Source organism: Vigna unguiculata, chromosome 5, assembly GCF_004118075.2.
Source record: "Vigna unguiculata cultivar IT97K-499-35 chromosome 5, ASM411807v1, whole genome shotgun sequence".
In the NCBI taxonomy this organism is placed as follows: Eukaryota; Viridiplantae; Streptophyta; class Magnoliopsida; order Fabales; family Fabaceae; genus Vigna; species Vigna unguiculata.
This window is the reverse complement of record NC_040283.1, coordinates 5,403,724-5,424,685: the sequence shown is the minus strand read 5'-3', so window position 1 is coordinate 5,424,685 and position 20,962 is coordinate 5,403,724. Positions and strand designations below refer to the sequence as shown.

Here is a 20,962-nt window from a genome sequence, read left to right as displayed (position 1 = left end):
AAAGAAGGTTAATGGTTATTTACTCAAATATTTGATTTAAAAATTAGAGTTTATTATGTAAGCACATTTATAAATAAAATTACAACTCTTTATTCCATACACACTTGTACCAGTTACTTACAAAATTATTAATGCCAAGTTCTTATTTAAATAATTAGGTTGATAACAAAACTTTAACTTAATTGTTCCACTAAAGCACATAAATAAACTCGTTAGTTAAATTCAAATGTTTTTTGCATAGTTGAACTCATTTATATACAATGCTATATTCACTTTTACAGTTTGCATTGTTTTTGTTCTTTTTAGCTTGAATTAATTCATTACGATAAAATTTATATTATTAGTTTGTGAGAATATTCTGGAAAAAAAATAAACCATATATATTGAAAATCATTTTCTTATTAGGCAATGTTTTAGTGTATATATAGTTAGTTCAATACAATGTGTTAAATTATTATAAGAGGATCCTAAAAAATCATTAATAAATATTTAATAGTGTATCCTGGCCCAGTTAGGCTTCTGTGATGACTATTTTTTTCCTATTTACCAAGTACATTAATTATAGTAATCATCTTTTATTATTTTTAATTTTGTTTATTATGATTTCAATCCCATCATGACTTTTATATTAGAAAAAGTCAACTCAAATTGTTTCTAGCTTAGGCTTTGGGTTAGGGCTGCTGAACATGATAAAGACTAATAAGTGAATGTTGAATTCAAACAAATAGAATAACTCTTAATTTCAACGATTTTATTATGCTAAAAAAAATAATGGTATTTTGACACTAAAAACATTTCTATTCTCATTTGATGCTATTTTTTTTTTCAAAAATTCAAAATATTACTTTTATTAAGATTATTTTACCTCTATGAAGAGTTGTTAAATGGTATAAAATGATGTCAAATAAAAAAAAAACAACTAACATTGTGTATTATATAAGCATTTATTTTCATGAATTATTATGCAGAAAAATGAAATAATTGAAATTGAAAAATGATAACCATATTTCCACCGATTCATATTACTCAATCGAGTAAATTACCCTATAATAATAAATATATTATCAATTATCAATGGTCAACGTAGGACAAATTCTATTTTTAAATCATGCCATACCATTTTTATTAACAATTTGTCAACAATATTTTTTATAATAACATAGGTGCAAAGTGATTAATTATGAATGTTCTATTAAAGTGATTTATGAATTATATCTTAACTATTTATTTAACGATTTTAGTTTCCATAATTTACTAGAATGATAATTTATTAAAAATATTTTATACAGTGACATAATTAGGTTTGTGGGTTAATATAAGTTGATCAACTCATGTTGTATTAGGTTTCGGTTGTTTCATTTTCTAACTACAAAGACAAGAGACTATGTCGGTAACGAATTTTCTTGATTAGTCACGAGATTAAAAAACAAATGAAGGTGACGAAATCATCATTAATTAGCTTAATAATAAGATAATAGCAATTGATTATTCAAGTACAGTTTTGTCTTGAGCTTAATTCTTTCTGGATTATAAATTATTTAAAATAATTCATCGGCTACCACTTTAAGGTGTGTTGCATGAAATGTAGAACTTGAGTCCACAAACAACATTATCAAAATTTGGTGATGTGAAATAAAATATAATAATTCGGACATAATAATTTTAGTTTTACCAAAAAAGACATAATAATTATAAGGATAATAAAAAGAATTAGAAGCCTTTGGTTTTCAGATTTTAAAAGTTCTCAAATTTATACCTTTATTTTATTTCTTAACGCGAAAAACTTATTTTTTATAACTAAAAATAGCACTATGTTTTTGTCCATTAACTTTAAGTGAAAATTAAAATTAGTTTCATTTTAGAAATTTTGAACAAATTTAGTCATTTAACTATGTAAATATGTGAATTTAGTCCTTTTAACTAAATTTTATTAAGTTTATTTGATATTTCAAATACATTTCATTATAGTATTTTAGTTTGTTTATACCATATGTTCGTTTTGATATTAGCTTAAAAACGCGTTTTAAACTTCAAATAAACTTAAACAAATTTGATTTAAAGGACTCATGTATTTCTAAAGATAAAAGACTAAATTGGTTAAAGATTTTCAAAACAGACTAATTACAATTTTCACTAAAAATTGAAGTACCAAATCATATTTAACCCTTGGAAAATAAAACTTCCAAAAATTTTAAAGACCCGGCTTGCTTCATCAACAAAAAGAACATTTGATCTAGGTTTAGCCGTTTGTTTGCATAATGGTTTATTGATTTTATTATTATTTTTAACAAGGACAAATTTTTTATGTTGTTGGTAGAATTGAAAGAATTTTATATAACTAATAACACATTTGGATAACAACAAAATTGGATTCACATATATTTTAAGACTACGAGGGTATTAAAGAAATGAGAAAACAACTTGGTAATGATGGGTACAAGATTCCTTTGGACTTTCTTTCATACTTAAGAAATAATAAATTAGGAAAAGACAGCAATATAAACTCAAATTATAAACTATGTAACATATAGACATAAATATTAACTTTTCAATAATTATATTGTTCTAAAAGCAATGATAATAATAATATCACATGTTTTAAGGATAATTTTAATTAAGTTTATTATGATTTAAGTGAGAAATGAATTGTTATACCATAATGATCATACTTATTAATGATAATAGAGATGAAATTAGTAATAAAAATAATTTAATTTAACTTTGGTAGTTAAAATCTTTGTTATTACCACATCAATTCTTAATATTTCTCTTTTCAGATTTTTTTTATATTTAAACTCATCCATTTTCACTCCAAATTTTCCTTTAAATATAAATACTCATAAATGTCATACGTAAGCTTTAAAGTATGTTTTTAAATGTCAAAAGAACTTAAAAGTAGGACCTAAGATGTCTATGCACATTAATAATATATAAGGGAATAATTTGTTTTCGGTAAAAGATTTGGTACGAAATCTTACACATAATCTAATTAGTAATCTTTTTTTTTTTATTTAGTAAATAACTACCAATATAATCGTTCATAAATTATGACTTAATAGTTTTATGATAAAATACATATCATGCAAAACTTTTAATTCCATAAAGAACATACAAGTTAAGATGTGCTAAAATTTTGAATTTTAATTTAACAAAGTACGGTAATGGTAAACTTATATAAAATTTGATGAGACAAAAATCAACATTCAAGGTATAAAAGATGAGAAATAAGAAATGAAATGGCAGAAAATAATATATTGACTAATAATTTATGTATATTGTAGGAATTAATTGAAATTTGAAAGTACCTTTAGTGATTGAAATGATGATAAATGATTAAGTCTAAGGTTAAATTGAAAATAACTGACATCATAATTATTGAAAAGGTAAAAAAATTATCTTTTACTTTTGACTATCACATGTTACACACTCATGCATACAACTTAATTCTCACATATAGACATAAATATTAACTTTTTAATAATTATATTGTTCTAAAAGAAAATCTAGCATCACATATTTTAAGGATAATTTTAATTAAGTTTAATCGTTTATTATGATTTAAGTGAGAAATGAATTGTTACTATAATTACTATGATATTGTTACCATGATGATCACACTTATTAGTGATAATAGAGATATGACATTAGTAATAAAAATAATTTAATTTTAACTTTGGTAGTCGAAGTCTTTGTCATTGCCACAACTATTCTAAATATTGTAAATCTTATATTACATGGGTGTCATGCAACAAGTTAAACTTCTCCACTAGTATTTTTTGGTATTGTTTCTTTGTTTAGTTTTAAAAATATATTGATATACACTTATTTTAATGTGTTAAAATATATATATATATATATATATATATATATATATATATATATATATATATTTTAATATATCAACGTCAGTATATTTTAAAGACTCATCAGAAGTACAATATTAAAATCTAAGTAAAAAAATCCAAATCGTCTTGTAAGATTCTCCACATTTTAATTTTCATAAATCAGAAAACAGGAGCAAGTTACAACAAATTGCTGCAGTAAATTAGATTCGTCATGTTGGATTGTTTTATTTTTTTTTTACGAGAAAGGTCTCTAAATATGATACAGTTCAAACGCAAGTTATGTTCTAAATCATAAGTAATAACATAAACAAAGCTCCTTTATCCTATGACAAAAATGTAGCCATAGTTTGATTCTTTATCCTAGACACAATCATGCCAAAATTGATAAAGAATTGCAGAAACAAACCTTGTGCTAACAAGAATTTACAAGACACTTCTTTGCTTGATCATTGTTTGTTGCATCAAAATCCACTGTTGGCAGCCACACATTCTTGTGCCACCTTCACATAAACTCACCACAAACACTAAATATGTTAACAAAAATGATTTATGGACACTTAAGCTCAATATACACCCAAAGAAAGATATCAGAAGAGAGATAGAGATAAATGAAAGTTATCAATTGGGTGTATACATTATGCAAGTGTCCATATACCCTTGCTCAAATATTAATCTCTGATCAACCTCTCTCCCCTTTCTACACTAACCTTTTCCTCTGACTTTATTCTAACCACTTCTTGGAAGTGAATCCTGATGAGTCAGTTCATAGTTTCCATCTGCAGGATGCGTTGTCTCACTGTCCTCAATATTTGCTTTTGAACAAAGGAAGAAGAAAGAAGAAGTGTATATTGTAATATGCCAAATGCTGTAAACATTTCAAAAGGGAGTAACATGAGGAAGGGAAGAAAGAGTGAAAGAGAGGATAGATGTAATGTAACTATGTAATGGGGACGGATTCAATGACTTTTTCCTGTAACTTCGCTTAATTTTCATGTGTTGAATGACCAGTTAAAAATTGAGCAAAGTGGAAAAAAGTCACTGAATCCGTCCTCCCTGTAGTACCTGTGCCAAAACCAGTAGGATTCACTGGTTTCAAGTGTCCAGCTTATTGCTGCCATGGCCAATGCAGTAAAACCAGCAAAGGCAAAAGCCAAGTGGTACCGTCTCAAAAGTGTCTTGACAAGATTATAGAGCCATCGCTTTATAGTTTGGAAACTGCAGTGGAAGTTCATCACTATCACTTAATATTTGAGAGAATAGATAATTGTGTTATGTTTACATTGCTATCAAATACTGTAGAATGTTTATATACATGAATTACATAATCAACCTTTAGTCACTACAATGAGCTATCTAAGGAAACTAGCAAAGCACCAAGGAAAACAATGAAATCTGATTAATATCTGCTAAATGAATTACCTTGTTTGCCATCATTTCCACAAATGAATCATCCTATATTCATATAATTTGACACTCTCAGACTTTACTAAATCACACAGTCTTTGTAAATATTTGCTGGATACTAACTAGTGATTTATGGAACACACTCTGAACAGTAGCATATAGCCAGGTTATGCTACAATTAGCACAACAATGAGGCTGGGGGTTCACAACAATAGCTAACCATGAATAGACAGTAGATGCAATGAAAATTGTTGCTAATATATCAATCTAATATTGTATATATTATTGAAATATATTTATATCTTGGTATAGAGAACATACCAGTGAGAGAAGTTGAATGAGATTCCAGTTGGAAAGGAAAGGGACCTATACTTTGTTGAGATTTCTATCAACCATCCAACAAACAAACCAAGAGCACCAATCACAATCACAAGCATAACATTGGAAGACCTGCACAATTCAGCATAGAAAAATATGAAAAGGACCTTAACACCTTTAATGATTCAGAGGGTGGGTCTAAATTATCCTTCTACTAGTTCATGTACCTGGTTGCTTTTGTTGCAGCCATTAGGGCAGTAAGGATAGCAACAGCTGTGTGGATTGCCCTCTTAAATACTTCATCAATGGTAGTTAGATAAAGAAAAGTGCTAATCACAGCCATGAATGAGAGCCAGAAGTCCATGAACTGAAACATTGATATGTAAAGCCTTAGTAAACTCTCAGAAACATAAATATAGCCATTTTTGGATGACATTGTATTTAAGGTCATCGGTCATAATACAAAATCTAATTTTCTTCTTCTTGTTTTCGCTTTATATATTTTCAGAAAGAGTGAGATGAAGCTCTAACCTGTAAGACATTATAGCTCAATGCACACCAAGTGCCAACATCACACGCATGATATAGTCCACTTGAAATCCCACTGGATGTGTATAAAACCCATTCTGCTAATGCCTGTATTAAAGAAATTATTTACAGGTTTCATAAACTAAATAGGGTATGTAAAAGCAAAAACATTTATATAGTGATATAAAGAGTTATCAGTAGTAGCAATAGTGAAGGGAAAGAACCACCTTCTTCCGAAGGGCCCAATAGGCAGGAAGTATGGCTGCAGCATTTGATACAATGAGAAAAATTGATTGTCGTACATGCCCTACAATTTAAAAAAAAAAACTGGAATAAGGAATCTGTTCACCATATTAATGAGCCAATTTTATGAGTATAAAAAATGAGCAATCACCTTGATGTGTTACAATCTCAATGCTGCAGTCAAAGCCTCCATGGTTTCGATCACAAGAGCAGAAGCTGATGCAAACAAGTAAATGTTCAAACAGGTAAATTCCTTAATGGTTTGGTGATCAGATGCAAATATGAAATATGGAAACTCCACCATATGACATTGACTTTTTCTTTTTACATGTGTCTCAGTCACTACCAAGGACTTTCATGGTCCTTGTTTTAGCAACTTAGGAAAACAAATGGAATGTAAACACAACTGATAAATTAACAAGCTAAGAGGGCTTAAGAAAAACCTGTAAGATGTTAGTCCACTAGCGTCAAACGAAAATTTACAGTCTCCATGAGAGGAACATCGCTTTGGGCATCGCTCAAGTGAAATGGACATGATATTTAGCCCTTTTATGGAGTCATTGTTGCTACTAAGATGTCTTAGACCAAAGCCCCAAGTTCCTTCTCTAGCATACATAATATAAAAGTTAACTTTGGTATCACTTGAGTCATACAGCGTGAAAAACATAGATGGGTCACTTCTCCTGGTCTTGTTAGCATAATAATAGTCCCAGCTATCTAGAGATGGTAATCCACCAAATCTAGCATACACTTCATAACCAATCTTTGTATTTGAGGATAGCTGTATGTGAATATTTCCTCCAGCAGCACCGCGAGGAATGTCCAAAAGAAAGTAAGTCCAAATGCTATCAGATTCTCCAATGTATGATGAGTTTTTTAAAAGTGGCTCAAGAGGGAAATTGGCAGAATCATAAGGTGCTCCACCAACTGGTAAATAATAGGATTCAAAAGGGGTTGAACCTCTCCTTAGAAATGTCTGCAGACAACCATTCTCTTCTTGTCAATAATTTATTCCAGTGCATAATAGTATTTTCAAATATCACAACATAGTACACATCTTTACGTAATAGTAGTAAACCAACCAAGAAAAGAAACCATTTCAGTATCCTGTTGGTTGAAACTTAAAGAAAAGGACCAACAGACCAAAATATTTATAGGTTTAAAACCCCTTTCTACAGGCATAGAATAGTTTAAGTCTTAAAAGTCTAAAGCAGAAGTTTTTATCTGAGTAAAGAAGCCAATAAGTGAACTCCAAATTGACAAGCACAACATGTATACTGATGTTTTCAATGTGATAGTGAGAAGACATTCCAATTTCTGCATGATACATTCATCTCTATTAGTTCACACATCACATGTTACTTACCAGAGTGTATAATTTGCTAACAGAAAGTTAATATTTATACTTTAATGTTCTTTTCAATTTCTGGATTACAGGATATAGCTATATTTGATCATATCCTGATTCTACCTATTAAATTTCTAGGCCTAAAATGCAGTTTGCAGTTCCAAGGAATATCCCACAAACACAATTTGATCTTGATATAAAGGAAGAACCAGAGGTGACAGCATCATGCAAAGAATTCGATTACTACCTGAAGCAAGTAGCTATCCATTATACAATTTGGTCCAGCTTTTCCAAGTGGACATTGAAGCACTTGCGATTCCACCGAATAGCAAACTCTTACATTGCTAACCTGAGTTTTTGTAAGATTGACTGGCACTATACTAATATACCAACGGCCAATCAATGGTGAATGAATAACCAGGGGACTTTTAGCTATATCAATGGAATAATCATTTGAAGTCACCGAAGGCATAGCACCATGGCGGACAAAACACATTAAACTAACATCATTCAATGAAGTAACATTGAATCTGATATTTGTTGCCGTAATGATAATTTCTTCTGCCACATTCATTATGTCCAGGGAGAAGAAGTTTGGCACACCTTCATGAACACAAAATGCTTCAGAATTACTTTTGCAGGTCACCAAATTTTCCAACAATGACTTGTTCACTTTAGTTTCCAAAGCATTAGAGAGATCAGATGATTTGCACGAAAGTGGATAAACTGTACTGTTACAGAAATCTCCCCTCATCATTGAATTTGTGCATGCTTCCACACTTATATTGGCAATAAAGGAATATGATGGACCGCGGATAATCTGCAGAAAGAGGAGTAATTGTTTATCCATCCACATGTGGTCAATGCATCAAGAACTTTGTTAAGGGATATAGATACGTCAACTAAATTGTGATTAAAAAACAAAAAGCACAATTTTCGTTAGTCATGCGCAGTATTGTGAAAAGCTGGTAACTTTGCCAACATTATATCAACCTTTGTAGTCTGCAAATGTATTTAAAAGACTGCATGTCAAGGATAACAAACTTTTCATAGTAATGAAACATAATTTAAAATTTCTTTTTGGATAGAAGTTACATATCATGATAAACTTTACCATCTTTGATTGTGTCCTTGTAGGTCCAATTCCATTGAAAAGACCAATGTACCAAACACCTGGAGATATCTGAATAAGAATTTGTTATGCTTACTCTGTAAATATTATAAAACAACAAAACAAAGTTCACTAATGATATAAAATTAATCATGTGTGGTGCAAGGTAGAGTGGACAAGTACATAGTCTACATTTCAAGCCCTAGCGGGCATTAGAGGGGATATGTTGAACATATAAAGCCAATATATGTTAACAAACAGCTTAAACTTTTAAGACAGATGTTCCTTGACAATAGGAATTACAATTTTAAGGAAGATATACCTATGTTAATAAAAGCAAAGGGAGACACTGAGCAATCAAAAAACTTACTTCAAGTTAAAAGGGCCTATACAACAATACCTGATTGTTTGTCAGTTTCATAGTGATATTTTTCTGCATGGGAAAGCACTGCTCCACATCTAGACCATTTATTCCTAAAGAAAATGGGGAACACAAAGTATTTATATTAGGGAGATGGCACTAGAAAGTTCTAAAATGATATTGTCTCTTTTTTGTTGTCAAAAAAGGAGATCGACAACGAGAGACAAAGAGCAAGTGAAAGGGGAGAACTGAAATCTGTTGTCTCCCTTTTTCTGTTCCTCCAAATGAACAATGACATTTTAATGAGTCATCAACATTCAAAGGGAAGTAAGGGGCAGAAAAGGAGAGGAAATAAAAGACTTGAATCTCGAATTAGTAATGTCAAAGTGATTCAAAACAAATCACAAGTGATAACGAAGAAACATTACTCATTCATGAGTTCAGCACCATCCGTTACCAAAGAAATCATCATAGTAGATAATGTAAATTAATGAAAGAGGTGGAAAAAGTAAACATGCACTGTCGAGTCAAGACATGTGCCTGCTGGTTTAGAAATTATGACACTAGTTTAATGAATGGTGGGAACTTGGAACACTTTAATCATATGAATGTATATATAAGGCATACTAAAATGCAATTTCTAAGCCCTTCAAAATGAGCTCAAAAATATTTCTTGAAAAGAAATTTAAGACAAATTATGTTCTTGAACTTCAATTAGGAAAAAAGAAAGTATATTAACTTTAGTCGAAAGTAGTCAGGTGGATCCCCTACCAGAAGTGGCTGAATCTTTCAGAGATGTGTTTAAGGCATCTGGTAGTGGAGGACTTCCATCTCTAAAGCATATTATTGGCAATGTGCGTATGGGAACCCTTTCAATTCTTGAGATATCCTGAAAACAATGCGCATATGAAGTCTGAACAAACGAAGGAAGTAAATAAACCAGAGACAATTAAAAGGAAAGACAAATGCAGAAGGACACTACCAAATATTAACAACTAATATTGTCGATAAAAAAAAAAAGATGCAGGACACTCCTCAGACTTTTTCTGTGGCACTATTAAAAGCCTCTGTCACTATTATTCTAAAATGATCCTATGTACAAAGAGGTATGAATATACTTACAATATCTACATCTGACTTCAATGCTATAGACAGTGCAGAAAACCATGGCGGCAAGTCAACTGCAGCAATGGGAAACATTAAGAGACAAGTAAGATCATCCATAAGTCATCAATTCCTTATATATCAGAAATGAGTTATTTTTAATATTTAATAGTTTGTAAAAAAATGAAGAATTCACAAACCATATAACTAACTGAATCACCAAAACATAAGCAAAGGAAAAATGAGCTTCATCAGTAATCCTATCTCACCTCTGTTTTCATACGAAGCATAACGAAAGTGAATGACACGAGGCTGATTCTTATCTATTTCTTGCTCATATACGTATTCTATTGGTACTACTTAAATGTTACAAATTCAATGAATCACAAATTAGAGAACAAATGACAAACAGCCCAATAAACAAGATTGTGTAATATGTTTGCAGTGATCAAATATTGCCATATACAAATGCATTTTCTGATAGAAAAGCAGAATATTGCCATACTCTGAAATTTCTATCAGAATGACTAACAGAAAAGCATGAGACTCGTAATTGAATAAAATCAACTCCTTTATAACATATACATCGTTTACATTATTGCCAGGCTCCTAAATTTCCTTAGGCTTAATTCTTAATTCATACCTTAGCCCTCTTCTATTCAAAATCATGCCAACAGTATAATTCTTAGAAATTAAGCAGCCGAAGTAAGATCAAAGGAAAGCATGGAGAGAGAGAGTGTTGTTCTCCAATAAATTCACCTTTACATTGAAATCCAATTGCAACCCATTAAAATTTACACAAGATAGTGCTTCATGAACATCCAGACACAAGAACAAAGCACATAATTATCAGTGTGAAGAAAGGGTCAGTGCCAATGGGCTCACACACCTCTGATGTAGCGCAAATCAAAGGGCCTGAGCCTAGTCTCAGGGTAACTGAAGCTCGAAACAGTAAAGGTTTCACCTTGAGCCGTGCCCACTTCATCATTTGCAGAGAAAAGGCCAAAGGAACAGGAAAAGAGCAGCAGAACAGCGAGAACCAGATTGGGATGATACCATAGAATCAAATTGAAACCCATCTCTCTATCACTGTTGGTGTGATTTTGAGGCTATTATGAGATCATGGAGTCGCCAGAAAGTGAGTGATGCAAAAGGGTGTTAGTTGATTAATTAAATAATAATGAGAAATCTTTGTCAGTGGGAATGTGGTAAAGACAACTAGAGGGTGTGAATTATGAGTCAGGGGCTATGCTGTACTAAAAATAATCACATAATTGACACAAAATCTATGATACGATGATGCTCTTTGCTTAGTTAAGTCTTGTTGGGTTGACTTGAGTTGAAGGTGTTAGACCTCGATTACTCTACCACCTGTGATGTTTAGAATGTTCAGAACATATAAAAATAACAGAAAAAGAAGACAGGGAGAATATAATTAACGCTAACTTTTTGTTTTTTGTTTTTTCAAAAAAAAAATTATTAAAAAAATACTTAATTCTACATTATGCTTGTAATGTATAGTTTTTTGTATCATTGTTATTTTTAATATATTTCTAAATTAGTTTTAATGTAAAATGTATAGGAATATTTAATATAATATATATAATTGTTGATCTATGAAAATATGTAAATATTTGAAATATAGTAATGACAAAAACATACAGCGATGATTATATATTATTATAGATAAATCATTAATGAGTATCTTAATTCTTATTTCAGCGAAAGTAACCAAATTCGCAACCAAGGCACGTTATTTTAAATAATCGCGTAGAGAATGGTGCTTTAATTTCAATTTTCCATTTCCGTTCCTTCTATTTAACGTGTTGTGAACAGATTTAATCAACAAAAATTGAAAAAAAAATCACTTAAAAAATGTAAGATTGAATAAATAAAAAATCAAGTAAACTAAAATTAATAAAATTAAATTTTTTATTAGATTGAATCAAACTTTTTTATTTGATTTTAGAATTTAATATAAACACACACACACACATATATATATATATATATATATATATATATATATATATATATACTATTAGCATTGAAATAAATAATGACAACTAATATCCAATTTATATTTCATTAATATATATATATATATATATATATATATATATATATATATATACTATTAGCATTGAAATAAATAATGACAACTAATATCCAATTTATATTTCTTAATGAAATAAGTTAAGAATTATTTTTAATAATTTTAGTTTGAACAATTTGAAATTATTGCTTTAACATTATTACAATACATTACATTTATAACATCCTCTCTCTCTCTATATATATATATATATTTAAAAAATTTAAAATAAAAATATAAAGCTGGCTTTGTTTTTTATAATTATACAAAGGTTAAAATACCTTTTTGGTCCCAATTTTCGTCAACTTTTTTGAATTAGGTCCTAATTTTTGCGGGGTGCTCAAATAGGTCCTAAATTTGATCAATTTGATTCAATTAGGTCCTAATTGAGTAATGCCATTTAAATTGATAACGTTTCACTGTATAATTGGCTTTTCCTTGCTACGTGTCGAAATACTAATCCTACGTGTCCGTGTTTCTTTACAATGAGGTGGTTAATTAGTGGGTTAAGCACATTAAGTTTTTAATTAAATGCAAGTAATGAAAATTAAAAAATAAAGTGTTAGGATTTATAAAAAGTCGAAGAAGCCATCTCGTGTGTGACCTTGCTCATGGTTGAAGCTTTGTTGCAGCTATGTCTCAGACCCAATCATCTTCTTCATACTGTAATAACTGCATGCAGCGTAGTGTTCCCGCTTCTCGCACCCAAGCTTTAAGACCTATTTGTGATTGTGGGCAAGCTGCAGTTCTGAGGACAACAAGAACTCCGAGAAATGTGGGTAGAAAATTATGGGGTTGTGCTAACTACAAGGTAAGATTGATTTAATTGCTATTGTTCTGGGTATGTCTGATTTAATGAATCTTTTATGTATTTTCTATTCATCAACAGCGGCAGAGTGAAGGTGGTGGTGTTTGCTGCAATTTTTTTAAATGGTGGTATGAAGATGTTGATGAAGAAAAAGAAGTTATTATTGTGAACCAAAACATGAAGATAGAAGATCTCGAGAATGTAGTTAGGGATCTGAAAAAATGCTTTAATGTATTAGCCGTAGTGGTTAGTATCGTTGGGTTGATAAACGTTGTGATGTTGGCGTTGATGCTGAAAGATTGACAAAAAAGGGTTGTAATTGTGAAGGTTCTGATGTATGAAGTTTCCAAAATTATGAATGAATTAAGTTATTTATGTTCAATCAGGTCCTCAATTGTGTTAGTTTTGTTCAAATAGGTCCCTACTTTTGTAATTGATGTTCAAATAGGTCCCTACTTTTGTAACTGATGTTCAAATAGGTCCCAAAATTTAAAAAAATTGTTTAATTAGATTGTGTACTGGATAAACTTTTCCTGTTTAATAATGTTCTGAATACAATTAATTGCATTGTAAGTCGTATAAGAATGTCAGTACTAATAAAATTATAATTCATAAATAACCAAAATCCTCATAATTGAGATTAAACAAGTTGTTGTCCACCATAATCCTGAATTAACCAACTTACAAAATGAAAAAATTTGTGATCCAATTGATCCAAAAATGGCTAATGAATTTTACAAAATAACAGCCATCAAAATTCAAACTTAAAGACCTTATTACATATACATTAAAAGTTCGCTTAAACAAGTGAATCAGACTGGCAGGGTTGGTTGTGGAGGAGCAGAAGTTGGGTCCTGAGATGGCTGGTTTGGTTGTGGAGTAGCAGAAATTGGCTCCTGAGATGGCTGGGTTGGTTGTGGAGTAGCAGAAATTGGCTCTTGAGATGACTGGGTTGGTTGTGGAGGAGCATCAGTTGGCTGTGAGGACTGTCCTTGTGTAGGCAGTTGTGGGCAATTTGTTCTATTGTGTCCCAGTTCACGACAAACTCTGCATCTTTTTCTATGGCCACCTTTTCGTAATTGGGTGTCATCTTTCCTCAACTCCCATTGTTCCAGCCTTCTCTTTTTCTTGGGTCGCCCAGGCATAATCCTTTTATGTGGAGGCATGACATATGGGAAATCAGTGGTGGGCCAAATGTTTTGTCCATTGATAGGGTAGATAATGGAGTTGTACATCTCTTCAAAAGTTGATTTTCTGAAACATAGGGGGATATAATCTGCTGCATTCAAGTTCAAGAACCTGATGGCAGCAAGTGCATGGCAGCATGGGATGCCAGTTATCATCCACTTCCTGCAGCTGCAATCTTGGGTGTCTAGGTTGACAACATACTTTTCACCTAGCACTAATAGGTGTGCAACTTCAAATACTTTCCCCCCAGCACAACTACATTACAATTCATATAGACATATCAGATTCTACAGCAGAAATCATCAACACATATGAGGTTATACATGATCAACACTTAAATAAATCATACCTTGGGATCCAGTATCTACTTTTTTTGGATTCTTCTTGTAGTCTGCTGTTTATTTTAGGACAGATTTGCCCTTCCATTTTTTCCAGCTTTTGTCTTTTAGATTGCCACCTCTTCATCATGTATATTCGTATGTCTTCCAACATTGAGATAACAGGCTTGCATCTAGCATCAACAAGCACACTGTTAAATGCCTCTGTCATGTTATTTACTACTGTGTCAGTGACAGCATTCCTAGTGAATCTTGATCTGGACCAAAACCTGTGTAGAAACAAACATTAATTATGATAAGTCAGTGTTGATATTAAATACTATAAAATAAATGAGATTTCAACACATACCTAGGTGGTATAGCAATGAGGTACTTGAAAGCATCCTCATTCTCCTTTTTAATATCTCTGATTACCCTTTCCCAGGCCACAGGGTGTGTCACAGTTGCTGCCTTCCACATTAGGTTTTTCAACTTCTGGCCACCAAACCGTTTTCTGAAATTAGAGTACAAATGCCTCATACAAAATCGTTGCTCTGCACCAGGTAATAACTCCTGAATTGCAAGCAACAGACCCTGTTTCACAACAATTATATGCATTAAAATTAATACAGTTCATGGCTATAATGTGAATAAAAATATTTGCATGAACAGATACAAACCTTTTGTTGATATGACATAAATGTACATGCCCCACAGACTTCAGGTCCTCCTAGATCATCCACTAGGATTTCCAAAAACCATTTCCAAGTCTCTTTGTTCTCTACCTCCACAATTGTGTATGCTAGAGGAAGCATCTGGTCGTTAGCATCCCTGGCCACTGCAGTTAGCAACTCGCCCCCATATTTCCCTTTGAGGAAGCAACCATCCAACCCAATAAAGGGGCGACAAAGCACAAAAGCATCTTTGCATGCTTTGAAACATGTGTAAAACCTACCAAAAACATACTCACCTTGCATTTCATCCACTTTAACTTTGACTGTGCTCCCTGGATTGCATCTCAGAATTTCATAAGCATAATCATGTATTCTTCGAAACTGTTCTTTGAATGACCCTTCCACTTGGTCTGAAGCTAAGGATTTTGCCCTACGAGCCATGGCCACTGAAATACTTGTATTCCACTTCCTCAACCCTTTTTCTCTCACATCCTTAATCTTGAATTTCGGATTTTCAATCAAAGACTTCTCTACCTTCTTGCTCAGCCATTTTGCACTCATAATCTTAAGTTTAAACTCCCTAGAACAGTTATGCCTATCAACCACTTTTCTTAGTTGCCATGTCTTGCGTAATGGAATATATGCAGCATATGCGGACCATTCACATTTTCCTTGTGCCCCCATACATTTCACCCTCACTCTTTGTTTATCATTTTTAACCCATCTTATGTTTCTACCAGAATGAACTGTATAAGTTATTATTGCTTGTTGGAAATGTTCCTTATCTATGAAATTTGTTCCCACATCCCACCTATAGTCAGCCATCGAATTTGGCATGACAAATGTGCCAAAAGGACCACAGCTCCCCCCTTCATCACCTGAACTTTCATCAGCACATCCTTCATCATCACTTTCATTAAGACTAAGGAGGTCATTTGATTGCCATTCATCTCCTGTTGTTTCTCTATCCGAAATTACATAACTACCATCTTCCTCACTGTCACTGTATTCCTCTTCTTCACTTTCATTCTCTTTTTCAATATCTTCCACCTGGTCAGACTCTTGCTCATTATTCACCTCCACACTCCCTTCATACAAATTATGATCACCATGGTCCAAACTGATCTGGACATCAACAAGTCCCTCATCCTCTTCTTGAACTCATTCCTCACCCCTGATGTGAGATTGCACCTCACAATCACTTAAACCATCACCCCCCATCTGCACTTCAACCTGAACCTCATGAACCTCCTCCTCAACCTCCATATTAACCTTCTTATGAACTTCCTGATGAACCTCTTTACGAACCTCCTCACGAACCTCCTCATGAACCTCCTCATTAACCTCCTCCTCAACCTCATTTTCAACCTCCTTTTCAACCTCCTTTTGGACCTCCTCCTCAACCTGCTGTACCTCCTTCTCAACCTCATGTACCTCCGCATTTATGTGACTGCCCTCCCCACTCTCTAACTCAGCCCCACAAAGCAAACCCTGTTCATCCTCTAAGTCGTTTTCCACAACTTCTGCTTCAAATATACCATGGACAACAAACATATGAACCTGGCCATAGTGTTTCGCAATGTGCATCATATTTATTGCACTTTTGTCATCCTCCAACTTATACATGGCATTCTCTATTGCATACCATAACTCCTTAATATTAACATACCCCATTTCCCTGATTTCTCCTACCACCTCAAAATAACTCCACGGGTCTGGGTCACAACCCCAAACAGTGGTTTCCCCACCTATGTAATTAATAGGACCAAACTGTTTAAAAATTCCACCATGGTGGACCACAACTTCGAAAGTCTCATCACACATTACAAACCACTTTTTCAAACAAGTGATATCTGGCAGATATAAAAAACATTTGTAAGCAGGGTCCACAAACACATTTAATATCGCATAAAACATTTGAAACAACACACACAAGGTCCACGAACAAAAAAGGGACCACAACTTTCAAACAAACCGCACCGACACCGACAAAGCACGCACACAACCCCAATCCACTGACAAACATGTTCAGGACAAACGAGTGGGACACTACAACGAAAATTAGAATGCCATACAATAGCAGACAATGACAACACAATAGCACAATAAAACAAACAAAACCGCTTTCGAAACCAACACCAAACCAATCAAAAACGACCAAAAACAAAATCGCAAACCACCAAAAACCAAAAACCAAAAACAAAATCGAAACCGCTAACGCAATAGAAAACCTAACCTGGTACCGATATGTGCGATGAATTCACGATGACCCCGTACCAATTGCGATTAAAATTCCTGTTGAATCTTTTCCCCAAATTCCAGCGCAGTAACCTAAACCGCCAATTCCCTCAGCAAACCTTAAGATGGGTTAACCCCTTCTACTTGCATTTATCGCGCTGCAATTTATGTTTTATTTTACTTTCTTTTTTTTTCCTCTTAATTAAACACTTAATGTCATTAATCCCCTAATTAACCATCTCATTATAAAGCAAAAACTGACACGTAGGATTAGTATTTCGACACATAGCAAGGAAAAGCCAATTGTACAATGAAACATTATCAATTTAAACGGCGTTACCCAATTAGGACCTAATTGAATCAAATTGACCAAATTTAGGACCTATTTGAGCACCCCGCGAAAATTGGGACCTAATTCAAAAAAGTTGACGAAAATTGAGATCAAAAAGGTATTTTAACCTTATACAAATGTTTATTATGATGTCCTATGTGCAATCTATACAAAAAATTCTGGACAATTTTAAGAACATTTGATTTGAATCCTTTTTATTTTATCATGGTTATAAATAATAATATCTATTATTTATTCTTTTAACTCTTTGAGTCTTCTATCTCATCAACTAAGAATCAAATAATTTAAATGATACAAGAGAACATATTTAGCCATTATTCAGTTGGACCTCTCTAGCAGATTAATTGTCAATTTTTAACTTTTTTCTGTTATTATTTTAGTGAAGAATTGAAATTGAGAAACATTAGCTTGAAATCGGTGAGATAAATAATATATAAAAAGAAAGATTCATAAAATTGTGTTGGAGGTAGCATCTAATATCTTACATAGTTAACTAGTTGATTTATGTACTTGAAAAAAACCCATGAATCTTTCACCTTTGCAACTCAACCCTCATGGTCCTCTGTAGTTGCAAAAGAAAGAAACAAAACAACATAAGCCCTTCACTTTCAGGTCGAAGATCCATGGTAAGGGTAATATATTTTTATACCATTTTTTATTAAGCAGAATCATATAAATATTAGTCCTCAAGATTACAAAATAAAACACTACTGCAAATTATGAGAACTAAAAGATATAAACAGTACTAGCTAAGAGTCCCAAAATGTTGTTATATATATATATGCTGGGAAAGGAAGTGCCCACTAAATGTGTGAGATATCAGCATGAATCCTCTGGGGTACCCTACGCTGATCTTCATCATCATCATCATCATCATCGAATATCCCACTTGCCTGAATTTCAGATAATTGTTGGAACTTAACTGCCTCTCTTTTTTTCTTGCTGAATACTTTCTTTCCATAAATGGCACCAGCAACAGCTGCTCCCACCGAAGATAAAGCCAAAACAGCCAGTGTCTTCTGCACTTGGACATAACACATGGTTATCCAATTGTAAAATCAGATAATAATAAAATGATGATGATCATGATGATTAGTAATTGATCTAAGAAGATTTTCTGTCACACTCACATTGGAGTCACTGCTGCTGCTGCTGACCTTAGACAATTTTGTCTCAGTTGAATTTGAGTTAAAATCTGTGGTGGAAAATCCATTAGGTAAGTCTTATATATTAAGCATTCTAACTCATTAGTAACTCATTCACTTTAGAATGCATTTGAGTGTGCCATGTTGAGATTGATCAAAACCAAGGGTATTTCTATTTAATGGCATAAGCATAAGTGAACAATTCTGGCATGTTTGGATGAGTCTATAAACAAAGTTAATCACAGAATCCAAAAAAAGAACAGCATGTTTATGCAGGCACAAAACTTCTAGCTTCAAAGTTATTATTCAAGTTATTTCAAATGGTTGAACATGTTTGTGGCAAGACAAGCATATATCATACACAGTGTAAGTCTTCATTTCAACAGCATCAAAATTAGGTTTTGAACCTGTTGGTTTGGTTAGAAGAGAGCAATCAGCACTGCCTCTCCATTCAGATGGACACTGGCAAACATCACCTGCTTCAGCCAAGCATTCTGCATTATGGAAACAAAAACTCTCACCACAGGGTGCTCCAGAATGCTCACAATGTTCCCCACCAAATCCATCGGGACAATTGCATGAGTACTTCTCTCCTTGAACAATTTCTTCACAACTTCCTCCATGTTCACACCAGAAAGAGTTTGTCCCATCACACATACTCATTTCTTCATCACAAAACTTACCCCTGCAGCCTCAACCCCCAGCACATAATCTCATTCAGAAATTTTAACAAGCAATATTAAGACTATCAGTATTCATAATATGATATTAAAAAAAGAAAAACAAAGTTCTATAATTTAAGAGTTTGATTCAAAAATGATCATGGAAAGAAATATATAGGAATTCTTTTCTTTCAAAAAGCAAGACCCTTTTACTTCTTATCCCCACCCCTTTATTCTTTTAATGCTGATAATGATGAGAAATAACAGTTCTGCTTCAAGAAACTGATAAAAACCTAGTATGAGTGATTTGAAAAAAGAGTGGTTGAAATCAAGTTTTTTGAGATTTGAAGTGGTTTTTTACCCGAGGAAAGTTCTATTTCCGTTTAAGATGGTGGAAGGATCTGGAAGGTTGCAAATGCAGGCACCAGAGCTGTTGCAGAAACCAGTTTTACAGCGATCATCTTCACATTCAAAGGAATACACATTCAGTGACTCCAAAAGAAATGAAACAGCAACTACTTGATATATTCTTGTCGTGATTGACATTTTGGATATTTACTTGTTTTGTGTGTGAGGCTTTTCCTTCACTTTATATATCTTTTTCGTTGATACAATGGTTTAGATCAGTGAGATAGTTACTTAAGATTCAAGCAAAGGTTAGAAAGTTTTTTATGAGCTCAAACTTGAAAATTAAGTTAAAGCTGCGAAAGAGAGGATATTTTAAGTTTAGTTACCGATATTGGGTTTCATAACATAATTCTTAATTCTTGAAGACTATTTGTTAGAACATGGAATTTTTGAGGTTGAAAATGACATTTTTGACATTGGAAACTGTGAGAGTTTAAAAAGGTACAGATGAAGCAATTGAACCATTTTAGTCAACTTTATCATGTCATATAGTAGAAAAAAAATGATGTTCACTGCTGAAAAAATGACTTAAGAATGGCATATAGTGATTAAGTGATTAAAATAGAGTGATTGAATTTTTAAAATTGTTTATAAAATATTATTCAGTCGTCAGATCTGTCATGAGACTGAGATAAATGTTTTTGTTTCTTAAATTTTAATTTTGTTATAATTTATAATTACTGACTGAAAAAAGGTTGCTGTTGTAATTAATTTTTTTTAGTATTTTTGAAAAAATATCACTCTACAAATTTTAATTTTAATTTGTCTATATTAGCAATCATTTTATCTAACAAAAATATTTTTATTAAATAA

General features: G+C 32.4%; 3 protein-coding genes across 5 annotated transcripts; 1 reads left to right on the top strand and 2 right to left on the bottom strand.

Moving 5' to 3' along the window:
• Positions 1-4,110: 4,110 nt before the first annotated feature.
• LOC114185274 lies at positions 4,111-11,613 on the bottom strand. Of its 3 annotated transcripts, XM_028072905.1 has the most exons (15): positions 11,152-11,613; positions 10,281-10,339; positions 9,930-10,047; positions 9,198-9,271; positions 8,801-8,869; positions 7,934-8,506; positions 6,782-7,314; positions 6,490-6,554; positions 6,323-6,402; positions 6,099-6,203; positions 5,795-5,934; positions 5,571-5,699; positions 4,908-5,060; positions 4,553-4,710; positions 4,111-4,345 (listed from the first exon to the last, which is right to left on the bottom strand). In XM_028072905.1, the coding sequence occupies exons 1-14, from the start codon at positions 11,339-11,341 to the stop codon at positions 4,572-4,574; spliced, it is 2,427 nt and encodes an 808-aa protein (XP_027928706.1). In that variant the 5' UTR covers positions 11,342-11,613; the 3' UTR covers positions 4,111-4,345; positions 4,553-4,571. The 3 variants fall into 3 exon arrangements, with proteins under 3 accessions (XP_027928706.1, XP_027928705.1, XP_027928707.1); XM_028072904.1 differs by having other exon boundaries at positions 4,111-4,710; XM_028072906.1 differs by lacking the exon at positions 8,801-8,869 and having other exon boundaries at positions 4,111-4,710.
• A 1,378-nt stretch (positions 11,614-12,991) lies between these two features.
• Positions 12,992-13,468, top strand: LOC114182981. Its single transcript, XM_028069791.1, has 2 exons — positions 12,992-13,168; positions 13,247-13,468. The coding sequence occupies exons 1-2, from the start codon at positions 12,992-12,994 to the stop codon at positions 13,466-13,468; spliced, it is 399 nt and encodes a 132-aa protein (XP_027925592.1).
• Positions 13,469-18,465: 4,997 nt separating this feature from the next.
• LOC114185276 (sushi, nidogen and EGF-like domain-containing protein 1) lies at positions 18,466-20,338 on the bottom strand. Its single transcript, XM_028072910.1, has 4 exons — positions 20,103-20,338; positions 19,487-19,764; positions 19,065-19,129; positions 18,466-18,953 (listed from the first exon to the last, which is right to left on the bottom strand). The coding sequence occupies exons 1-4, from the start codon at positions 20,285-20,287 to the stop codon at positions 18,738-18,740; spliced, it is 744 nt and encodes a 247-aa protein (XP_027928711.1). The 5' UTR covers positions 20,288-20,338; the 3' UTR covers positions 18,466-18,737.
• Between the last annotated feature and the right edge of the window lie 624 nt (positions 20,339-20,962).